Source organism: Acinonyx jubatus, chromosome C1 (assembly GCF_027475565.1).
Source record: "Acinonyx jubatus isolate Ajub_Pintada_27869175 chromosome C1, VMU_Ajub_asm_v1.0, whole genome shotgun sequence".
Classification (NCBI taxonomy): Eukaryota; Metazoa; Chordata; class Mammalia; order Carnivora; family Felidae; genus Acinonyx; species Acinonyx jubatus.
In genome coordinates, this window is record NC_069381.1 from 148,655,147 (window position 1) to 148,667,460 (window position 12,314).

Consider the following 12,314-nt stretch of genomic DNA (forward strand, 5'->3'; position numbering starts at 1 on the left):
TATCTGGCAGGTCTGTCAAGAATGTCTAGTATAATTAAAGTAGGATTTTCTTTTGGACAAAGTTAATTTAAAAATGTCTATTTCCCAATGTTTCAGGAAACTCAGAATAAACTTAAATGTCTTCCTTCAAAATATTATTTAACCTTTTCAAATCCTAAATTCTCCATATGTAATTTCTTACCATGATTTATTCTGATATGGAGATTAATTGTATTTAAAATGCTTCTTAATTATATTCATATAAATTACACGTGATTTTATGGGCTGTGTTAATCTCTTTGAAATTCAGCACCGTAAAGATTAATAATGGAAGTATTCTGTCTGCGTGTGTATGCTTTAACCTAATTCTGTCAATGGGAGTAAGAAATGAAAACCAAATTAAAGTTAGTACCATGATCAGACTATCAGTCATAGCTCTCAACTCATTAAAAAAAACTTTTGTTGTTAAAAATAGACTATTGGAGGAAAAATCAATATTTTGCTCCACTGAATGTAATCTGCAGATTTGGGAGTATGGAAATAGCCACATTTTAAAATATGTCTATACTATTACCATCCTTGATGTGGAAAGTAAGTGTTCTTAGGGTAGTTTACATTTTTAGTGTACACACTCCTGTGAATGGGGTCAAGCAAACTGTTGAATTTAGATTCTTTCTATTTCTCACTCCTACCCCTCACATCTTTTGAAGTTGTAAAACAATGGGCTTTTAATGATTATGACTATCTTTTAAGAGGCAGAGATTTATATAGAATTGGTAACATCTCATGATCTCTGGAGGTTTTCATTCACTGGTCAAGATGGATTGATCACAATAAAATAATTGCCCAGTTAAAATGAAACTTAATTTTCATTTTCTGAGGCTTTTTCCACAAAGGGTACGAGTGTTCCTAGAGCCTGCTTGGTGCTAGAAGCATGTGACTTATTTATCCTTTTCGTTCTTGCTTCTTCCGATATCACCCAGATCTTGGCATTGTGCTTTGGCAGGCTAGACTGTATTATTTAGACATCATAGCCTGCTGAGATTGTAGGACTTGATGCTGGGCCCAAAGCCATTATGGCTCATTATCCTTTCCTACTTTTCAAGGTTAACACTAATGTATGTTATAGTGGTGAAGAGAACAATGAAAGTGATTAGTGAATCAGATTCCCATTGGTACTTAAATCTCACCTCAGTATAAGTTATGTTCTTAAGCAAGATGATTAACTTTTCTAGTTCATTAGGATCTATTTGATGCAGTTATACCTCAGAGGAGTTTACTGTGTATTTCTGTGTGGCTAATGAGCAGATGAGCATTTTTTTCTATTTACTTTCTCTTATGTAACTGTTTCAAATAAGCCCTTATTTCTGAAAAACTGTGAAGCTAGTGACTTAAAGGTTTTTGAAGTGCTCAAGCCTGGAAAGACTGTACTTTGGTAAGAACTAAAAATTGTAATTATGTACATGGGGTTTTATGTGATTCATTTGATTTTGATTAGAATATTGAACTGAGGATACACATCACAGCTTACAGATGAAGCTGTGATACAATGGTATCCTTTTGGTGTTTTAATAACCTACTTTACAACTCTCATTATGAAGTTTATGCTACATATTTTATATTTATATACATTTTTCCATCTTAGCAAGATTTCAGTGTAAAGTCACATATGTTGGTAATTTATCATTTACTTTATTTCAAATTAATTATAACTACTTATCTCCAAAGAAGTGAGATATAGATTTAAATATTCTACACTATCATACATTTTCAGAATTGAAAGGGACTTCAGAGGTAACTAGAGTGAATATTATGGCTGATTCCTGCACATACATCCTACCTCTTTACATTGTAAACAGAAAAGTAATAGAGCAAAGTTTGGCAAATTACACTCTATGTGCAAATATGCACCACTGCCTTATTTTTTTAGTCCTGTGGGCTAAGAATGGTATTATATTTCACATGATTGAAAAATAATGAAAAGAAGATTAATATTTTACAACATGAAAATCATATGGGATTTAAATTTCAGTGTCCATTAAAAGGTTTTATTGACGCACAACTATGCTCATTTGTGTACATGTTCTTTATGGCTACTTTCATGCTCTAAAGGCAGGCAAAGTTGAACAGTGGTTACAGAGATTGCATGGTTTACAGAGCCTAAAATTTTTTATCTGACCCATTACAGAAAAAGTTTGTCTACCGATAGTTTAGAAAACTGACTCCAGAGTGAAGGTTAGTTCTTAATCAGCCTAAGCCAGTCATGGGGACAATATTTCCTTAGCCAGGGATTGTCTCAGCATGGACAGGGCTATGTCAGTAGGACTTAAGAGAATTTGTCTTTTAAGAGAAAGTCACAAAAGTCAAAGAATATGTGGATATCAACAAAGATATATATTTCTTTTTTGCTGTTGGCAGCTACCTTATGACCATAAAGAAAATCAGCCTTAAGGTTGAACTCACACCTAGAGGAGGGAGAAACTGACAGAGTCAGAAAAACAGAATTAAATTCAGCCTAACATTGATTTTCCATTATGTGAGCCAATGAAATTCATTGTTTTATAGTTTGATTGGAATTTTTGGTTTTTTAAATTGAAGTATAATTGGCACACATATTATACTATTTTCAGGTGTACAGCATAGTAATTTGACATTTATGTGCATTTTGAAATGCTCACCATATGACTCTGGTTACCATCTGTGTCTCTCTGTATTATCTATGTTCCCTGTCCTGTATATTACATCTCCATGACTTATTTTATAACTGGAAGTTTATATCTCTTGATCCCCTTCACCATTTTTGCTCTCCCTCAACCTGCCTTTCCTAGGGAACCATAAGTCTGTTCTCTGTATCTGTGAGTCTGGTTTTGTTTTGTGTGTTCACTTATTTTATCTTTTACATTATACACATAAGTGAAAACTTACAGTATTTGTCTTTCTCTGACTTATTTCACTTAACATAATACCCTCCAGGTCCATCTGTATTGTCACAAATGGCAAGAGTTTATTCGTGTGTGTGTGTGTGTGTGTGTGTGTGTATAAATACAATATCTTCTTTATTCATTCATCTGTCAATGAATACTTAGGTTGCTTCTATATCTTGGCTATTGTAAATTATGCTGCAATAAACATAAGGCTGCATATATATTTTTGAGTCAGTATTTTCATTTTCTTTAGATAAATACCCAGAAGAGGAATTGCTGGATCAAATGGTAGTTGTATTTTTTTTTTAATGTTTCTTTATTTATTTTGAGAGAGAGAGAGAGAGAGAGAGAGAGCGAGCATACAGAAGCAAGGGAAGGGCAGAGAGAGAGGGAGACAGAGAATCCCTCTGCCAGTGCAGAGCCTGACATGGGGCTCCAACTCCCAACTGTGAGATCATGACCTGAGCCAAAATCAGGAGTTGGACACTAACCGAATGAGCCACCCAGGTACCCCAATTGTTCTATTTTTAAATTTTTGAGGAGCATCCATACTGTTTTCCTAGTGGCTGCACCAATTTGCATTTCTACCAACAGTGCATGAGGGTTCCCTTTTCTCCACATCCTCACCAACACTTGTTATTACTTGTCTTTTTGATACTAGTCATTCTGACAGATGTGAGGTCTTGGTGTGGTTCTGTTTTGCATTTCCTGATGATTGGTGATGAGCATCTTTTCATGTGCCTGTTGGCCATTTATGTGTCTTTAGATTCAGATCTTTTGTCCAGTTTTTGCTTTTGGCTATTCAGTTGTAGTAGTTCTTTATATATTTTGGATATTAGCCCCTTATCAGATATTTGGTTTGCAAATATTTTCTCTCACTCAGTAGATTGCCTTTTTGTTTTGTTGAGTTTCCTTTGCTGTGCAAAAACTTTTTAGTTTGATGTGGTCCCATTTGTTAATTTTTGCTTTTGTTGCCCTTATCTGAGAAGACATATCAGGAAAATGCTACTATGTATGATGTCAAAGAAATTACTGTCTAAGTTTTCTTCTAGAAGTTTTAAGGTTTCTGACCTTGCCATCAAGTCTTTAATCTATTATAAGTTAATTTTTGTGTGTGCTGTAAGATAGTCTAGTTTCATTCTGTATCTAGTTTTCCTAACACCATTTATTTGAGGAGATTGTTTTTCCCCATTGTATGTTCTTGCCTCATTTGTTGTAGATTAATTGACCATATATGCATGGGTTTATTTCTGGGCTCTATTCGGTTTCATTGATCTGTGTGTCTGTTTTTGTGCCAGTACCATACTGTTTTGACTACTATAGCTTTGAAGTGCTGTTTGAAGTCAGGGATGATGATACCTTCAGCTTTATTCTTCATTCTCAAGACTGTGTTGGCTATTTGGGGTCTTTTGTGGGTCCATATAAATTTTAAGCTACTTGTCTGTGAAAAATGTCATTTTATTTTGATAGGGATTATTACATTGAATGTATAGATTGTTTTGGATAGAATAGACATTTTAACAATATTAATTCCTTCATCCATGAGTGTGGTATATCCTCCCATTTATCTGTGTCTTCTTCAATTTTTTTCATCAATGTTGTATAGTTTTCAGAGTATAGGTCTTTTACTTTCTTGGTTAAATTTATTCCTAGGTATTTTATTCTTTTGGATGCAATTGTGAATGGGATTTTTTCACTTAATTTCTCTTTCTGATAGTACATTATTAATTTATAGAAATGCAACAGATTTCTATATATTAATTTTGTATGCTAGAACATTATTGAATTCATTTGTTATAATAGTTTTTTGGTGGCATCTTCAGGGTTTTCAGCAAGTAGTGACAGTTTTACTTTTTCCTTACTAATTGGAAAATGTCTTTTATTTCATTTTATTGCCTAATTGCTATGGCTAGAACTTCCAATACTATGTTGACAAAGAGTGGTGAGAATGAGCCTCCTTGTCCTGTTCCTGATCTTTGAGGAAAAGCTTTCAGCTTCTCGCCATTGAGTATGATGTTCGCTGAGTTTGTCATATATGGTCTCTATTATGTTGAGGTACATTTTCTTTACACCTACTTTGTTGAGAGTTTTTATCACAAATGGGTGTTGTATTTTGTCAAATACTTTTTCTGCATCTATTGAGATGATCATATGATTTTTATCTTTCATTTTGTTAATGTATATCACATTGATTGATTTCAACAATTCTTGCATTCCTGGAATAAATTCCGGTTGATCTTGGTGTATGATTCTTTTAACATATTGTTGAAATTGGTTTGCTAATATCTTGTGGATGATTTTTGCATCTATGTTCATCAGGGATACCAGCTTGTAATTTTCTTTTTCTTTCTTTCTTTCTTTCTTTCTCTCTTTTTTTTTTTTTTTTGTGGTGTTTTTGTCTGGTTGGTATAAACATAATGATGGCATCATAAAATGAATTTGGAAGTGTTCCCTTCTTTCAATTTTTTGGAATAGTTTGAGAAGTATAGGTATTAAATCTTCTTTGAATGTTTAGTAGAATTCATCAGTGAAGTCATTTGATCCTGAACTTTTGTTCACTAGAAGTTTTCTTTTTAATACTGATTCACTGTCCTTACTAGTAATCAGTATATTTAGATTATCTATTTCCTCATGATTCAGTCTTGAAAGGTTGTGGGTTTCTAGGAATTTATCCAATTCTTCTAGATTGTTGAATTTGTTGGTGTAGATTCATAGTAGTTGCTTATGATCTTTTGTATTTCTGTGGTATCAGTTGTAACTTCTCTTTTATTTCTGGTTTTATTTGCATTTTCCTTTTTTTAAAAAAAATTTGATGTGTCTGGTTAAGGATTTGTCATTTTTGTTTATCTTTTCAAAGAACCAGCTTTTAATTTCATTTATCTTTTCTATTGTCTTTTTAGTCTCTATTTCATTTATCTTTGCTCTGATTTTTATTATTTCTTTCCTTCTACTAACTTGGGCTTCATTTGGTCTTCTTTTCTAGTGCCTTTAGATGTAAAGTTACTTATTCGAGATTTTTCTTGTGTCTTGAAGTAGACTTGTATCCCTGTGAACTTGTCTCATAACTGCCTTTGTTGCATTCCATAGATCTTTTAGATGTTTTCTTTTATTTCAAGTTTTTATTTAAATTCTAGTTAGTTAACATATGTGGTAACATTAGCTTATTTGGTGTGTGTGCGTGTGTGCACGCGCACGTGTGTGTGTGTGTGTGTATTTAGATCACTCCTGATTGTGGGTTGCCCCTCTGGGGGTGGGGTGTTTGGTGAGAGCATGTCTCTGCATCTCCTATCGGTCTTGATGTGGTGCTTTTATCCTTTGTTGTGGAACAGGTGTTCGGCTAGTTCTCAGGTTTTTTCACAGACTATTTTCCACATGTAGCTGTATATTTGTTTTGTCCATTCGAAGAGGTGAGTTCGGGTCTTCCTACCCTGTCATCTTGAATCTCCTCCTTTGAGTTTTCTGTTATTGATAAACCCAACTCTGCCTTCACTTGATATACCATTATAAAATAATTATGAATGTATTAAAACCACCCAAAATCCAAACCTGGGACCCATAACTTACTTAAAGGAAATCTTACACTGGAAAATATTTACTGAGTGTCTCAATATTCTAATCAGTCCATTAGGTGCCTTATATATTTGGGCCTACAGCATATGAGATAGATATTATCTCTATGTTACAAATAAGAACCCTGAGGTTATCCAACTTTATAAGATCACATAGCTAGAATGTGCTACAGTGACCCAAATCTGTTTCCTTAGTCCATTTCCCTTTTACACCGAAGTAAACATTGTTTGTAGGGGAGAATTATGCTAATATTGAATTTTTCGTTGTACTCAGTAGGATTGTGGAAGGCAATTCATTGTGATATGCTTGCTTTACTCCTTTTATAAAGAGTGCCTCAAAAAATTAAATAGTTAATATTTGATAATCTGGGAGCAGATTAATTATACTGAAGTTGTTGTTAAATTATGAATTTAGTTTTTAGAGCAGTTTTAGGTTCACAGAAAAATTGAGGGGAAGATACAGAGATTTCCCATAACCCCCTGAACTCACACATGCATAGCCTCCCTCACTAGCAATATCCCTCACCAGAATGTTACGTTTGTTACAACTGATCAACCTACATGGACACGTCATTATCACATAAAGTCCATGCTTAACACTGGAATTCACTCTGAATGTTATACATTCTGAATGGATTTGGACAAAAGTATAATGACATGTATCCAGTATTATGATATCATACAGAATATTTTCACTGCCCTAAAAATCCTCCTGTTTCATGTATTTATCCCTTCCAAATCCCCTAGTTTTGAAAAAGGAGATACTTGTTCTTTTGTTGTTATTATGTGATTAATCAGTGTTCTTTAGTATTTTTTATTACCTAAAACTCCTCCTGCAAAAAATGAAAAAGTTATGAAATTGCTGATATCTGTTTTTGACTTACAAAATGGCAGTTTTATATGAGTCACTCTGATGCTAAGGTAAAACCTTGAAGTTTCTATTTATTCCTACTCCTACCCACTCTCACTCAATTTGGTGTGTATCATTACAATATCCTTTCTCTGTATGTGTGTATGTACCATAAATAGAATCATACAATATCAGTTCGTTTGCGACTTTGGTTGTTTCTTTAAAAACAGAATTGACTATGTTTTTTTTTAAATTAAAACATTTAAAATTATTATTGAAGTGTAAAAAATTGTTATTGAAGTATAATTGGCATATAATGTTATATTAGCTTCAGGTATAGAACTTGATTCTGCAGTTCTATACATTACTCAATGCTCACCCCAATAAATGACTCACCATCTGTGCCTGTACAATATTACACTAGTACTGACTATATTCCCTATGCTGTACTTTTCATCTCCATGACTTATTTTTTGTGTTAATTTTTTTAATGTTTATTTTTGAGAGAGAGAGACAGAGAGATAGAGCATGAGCAGGGGAGGGGCAGAGAGAGAGGGAGATACAGAATCCAAAACAGGCTCCAGGCTCTGAGCTGTCAGCACAGAGCCTGACGCAGGGCTCGAACTCACAAACCATGAGATCATAACCGGAGCTGAAGTCAGATGTTTAACCAGCTGAGCCACACAGGGACCTCCTCCATGAGTTATTTATTTTATAAGTGGAATTCTGTACCTCTTAATTTCCTTTATCTATTTCATTCCTCCTCCTACCTCTCTCCCTTCTGGCAACCACCAGTTTTTTCTCTATATTTAAGAGTCTGTTTTTCTGTTTGTTTGTTCATTTCTTTTGTTTTTTAGATTTCACGTGTAAGTGAAATCATATGGTATTTGTCTTTGTCTGACTTATCTCACTTAGCATAGTATCCTCTAGGTCCATCCATGTTATCACAAATGTTAGGATCCCATTTGTTTTTATTGCTAACATTCTGTTGTATATATGTATGTATATGCCACATCTTTATCCACTCATCTATTAATGGACACTAGTGCTGCAATAGACATGGGGGAGCATTTATCTTTTTTTTTTTAATGTTTATTTACTTTTTGAGAGAGAGAAAGACAGAGTGTGAGCAGGTGAGGGGCAGAGAGAGGGAATCCAAAGCAGACTCCAGGCTCTGAGCTGTCAGCACAGAGCCTGAGGCAGGGCTTCAACTCACAAACCACAGGATCATGACCTGAGCCAAAGTCTGTAGCTTAACTGACTGGGCCACCCAGGTGACCCCGGGGGCATTTATCTTCTTAAATTAATGTGTACATTTTCTTTGGGTGAATACCCAGTAGTGGACTTACTGGATCATATGGTAATTGCATTTTTAATTTTTTGAGGAACTCCATATAATTTTCCACAGTGGTTGCACCAACTTCCATTCCCTCCAGCGGTGCACAAGGGTTCCCTTTTCTCCACGTTCTCTCCAACACTTGTAACTTCCTGTCATTTTTGATACTAGCAGTTCTTACCGGTATAAGGTGATAATTTATTTTGGTTTTGAGTTACATCTCCCGATGATTGTTGATGTTGAGCATCTTTTCACGTGCCCGTTGGCTACCTTTAGTCTTCTTTTAAAAAAATGTCTATTCAGGTGCTCTGCCCATTTTTTAATCAGGTTGTTTATTTTTTTGGTGTTGAGTTGTGTGAGATTGTAACATATTTTGGATATTAGCGCCTTCTCAGATATATGATTTGCATATATTTTCTACCATTCAGGAATGTCTCTTTTTATTGATTTCCTTTGCTGCGCAGAAGCTTTTTCATTTGATATAGTCCCATTTGTTTATTTTTGCATTTGTTGCCATTGCTTCTGGAGTCAGATCCAGTCAAGAGCTGCTTTGGAGGGGTGCCTGCAGAGGCAGGTGTGTTGAGTGGGGCACACGGGCTAACAAGGTAGATGGAGAGTGTAGAGCTGGCTCCCACAAATGTCCTGCTGTCTAGATGGGGGTGGGGGGAGTGAAAGAGAAATGGCACCTGCCAGAACTTTCGCTTCCAGTGAAATCTCCTGTAGATCCCTGTGCCTCTGGTACGTCGATAAATCTTCACGTACACACCAGACAGTTTTCAAACTGCTGCTTCTGTGCTGTGTTTTCAGCGGAATTATTTAGTAAGCTGGCCCTTTAAGAGTAGGGACTACAGTTTCCTATTGCCTTAAGGCTCCCCTGGAATTAAGCCTGTTAATTATGAAGCTCCTGGAATTAAGCCCTGCTGGTTTTCAGAGGCAGAGATTTTAAGGGAACTTTTCTTACCAGTGTGGGTCCTCATTGCCAGGACTGCCTGGGGGGTGGGGGGTCTGATCCTCTTGCATTTCCATGTTTGTGATATCCAGTCCTATCTGTGATTAGTGCTGCTAGGGGTTTGGTTTCCAATCACATCGCTGCCTTTCTTACCTTTTTGTATATGGCGTTCTCTCTCTGACTAGCTGTGGAAGGCCTGTTCTGCCTGCCTTCAGGCCATTTTCAGTTCTGTAAATGTAGCTCTGATCCTCCTACTCCACCATCTACTCTCCTTCCTACAATGAGGCTCACTGAAGTGATCTTGGTATATTACCAAAAAACTTAAAATTCTGTTACTCATCTACTTATTTTATAGGTGTTTCTGACGCTACTGTGATAAATATCAGTCTGCTTAATTATAGCCTCCGAAATCTCACCTTTATTCTTTGTTTTATGTTTATAGAAGACCTTTTAAATATAAACACATTTTCAAGGAAGGTGTGCCAGGGTTGACTTAATATCCATGTGAAAGAGTTGTTTACTCTCCAAATGCAATGACTAGATAGCTGCCTAAGCCTCCCTGTCTCAGATTTTTACAGATGGACTTTTGTTTACCTAAAGAGGAAATACAGAAGTCATTTTCTGCTAGAAAAAGGGAGAAAAACCATATTAAAATATAAGTATAAAGCCACCTTACAATTTTATAATTTTTTTGTGTTTATTTATTTTTGAGACAGAGACAGAGCATGAACAGGAGAGGGACAGAGAGGGAGACACAGAATCCGAAGCAGGCTCCAGGCTCTGAGCTGTCAGCACAGAGCCCGGCATGGGGCTTGAACTCACGAGCCATGAGATCATGACACGAGCCGAGATCAGATGCTTAAGCGACTGAGCCACCCAGGCGCCCCTACAATTTTAAACATAGTAATTATATTGATACTACCACTGCTACTGTTTCCTCCCATCAGTGTGAATAATGGAGAATATAAAGTGCTTTGTTCTCAATACAACTATGTCCATTTAAACAATAATACTCCATTGAATTATTACATATTTAAATTGAACGGTTTATATTAAAATTTTTTCCCAAGTCTTTTTGTGCAACATTTCAACAAAAAGAGGCAAGTTTCTGTTTGTAAGACCATATCTAGAGATTCTTAAAGGAGTTCATTCTATTTTAAGATGAATAATATTATCTAGGGTGTGCATATTTGGACTCAGTGATTTGCTGCTTGCATACTATGCAGTGCTAATCTTTTCTTGCCTTTCCTCTTCAGACATGGTCCTTGACCAACAAGTAAGCTCAGGTCAGCTCAATGAAGACATACGTCACAGGGTCCATGAGGCACTGATGAAACAGCATCACCACCAGAATCAGAAAAAACTCACCAACAGAATTCCCATTGTTCGTTCCTTTGCTGATATTGGCAAGAAACAATCAGAACCCAATTCCATGGATAAAAATGGTAAATGTTTCTTTATTGTACTCTTTATGTTTATTATAGGTATCTGAAATTTCAAAGTGTCTCTAAATTCTTTAAAACGTATTTTATTTGAAAACATAGTTTTCAATTATTGTAGAATTATTTCTTTTATGTATGTATAGAGATATATACATATATCTCTATACATATATATATATATATAGTCTGATTATCAAGCATCAAACTATAGAAATTTTAACAAAGAATTTAAGTTTCCTGAAATGCTCATGAAAGAACGCAAAAGAACTTTTGTCTAATGAGAAGTTACGTACTCAAATGCAGTGAACGTTAAACCAAGCATCAGTTGTATCCCAATCAAAGTCTTAGTCCTTGTTCCACAACTTGAGAACGTAATGTAATGCTTTAAGTTATGGTTGTTTTGGTTAAAATGAAGAATGATCACCAGTTATTGTTTGTGGAAAAAAGATATTGATTTCATGTTGTTCATAGTCGGCAAATTCCATGAGAGATTATGATTGAAAAGACCAGCTGGTGGCTCTGCATATATGAAGCCTGATTTCCAGCTCGTAGGCTCATTGCTGTTTGCTGTGCTATGTCCACACTGTCCATGGAGCCACATGTACTTACTATCCACTCACACCACAGAGATGACACCAACCACTGTTTTTTTTAGCAATCATGCCTTATTCCTAGTAGTTTATGCTTGAAACTGTTTTCTCCTTCTTGTGTGGTTTGTTCTCTTCTTGCATCTATTTGAAACCTTCATCATTTGCACTAAGGAAGTTGCTTAGGAATCTCTTGTTGCATCCATCCTGGACATTAGTCTTGTGAAGGAAAATAAAGTTATCATGAGGATGATACAAATTTGTTAAATTTTCATCAGCTATAAAAGTTTCCAGCTTTAAAAGATAAAAAATTAATGAAAAGTAATTTCAAATGCTTTACTAGACAGACTGATTGCTACAAATGCACTAAAGCACGTATATTACTGCATGGACTATTTTATGTCATTTCACTTCTACTTTCAAAAGCGTTAGTGATGCCTTAAATACAAATGCATGAGAATGAGTTCTCTCCACATTTTGCTTTAAATAGGATTTTTAAACCAATTTTCCTACTACTGAATCAAACATATACTTATAAAAAATGCTGTAATAAATCACTGAAGATGGTTAGATGTACTGTTGTTTCAGAGCATAGAACCAGTTCTTAATGGCAAAATGATTTTTGAAATACTTATTTGCTTTTTAAAAGACGCTTCAATAACAATGTAGGTCATTGTC

The 12,314-nt window shown here is 35.2% G+C and overlaps 1 protein-coding gene across 8 annotated transcripts in view; it reads left to right on the forward strand.

The window, feature by feature from the left end:
- SLC4A10 (solute carrier family 4 member 10) overlaps window positions 1–12,314 on the forward strand; it is a 305,973-nt gene that overhangs the window by 183,033 nt on the left and 110,626 nt on the right. For all 8 annotated transcript variants that reach the window (XM_053215162.1, XM_027055634.2, XM_027055639.2 and 5 more), the window contains one exon: window positions 10,864–11,052. In XM_053215162.1, the coding sequence (XP_053071137.1) occupies window positions 10,864–11,052 (189 nt within the window). The remainder of the gene's footprint in view (window positions 1–10,863; window positions 11,053–12,314) is intronic.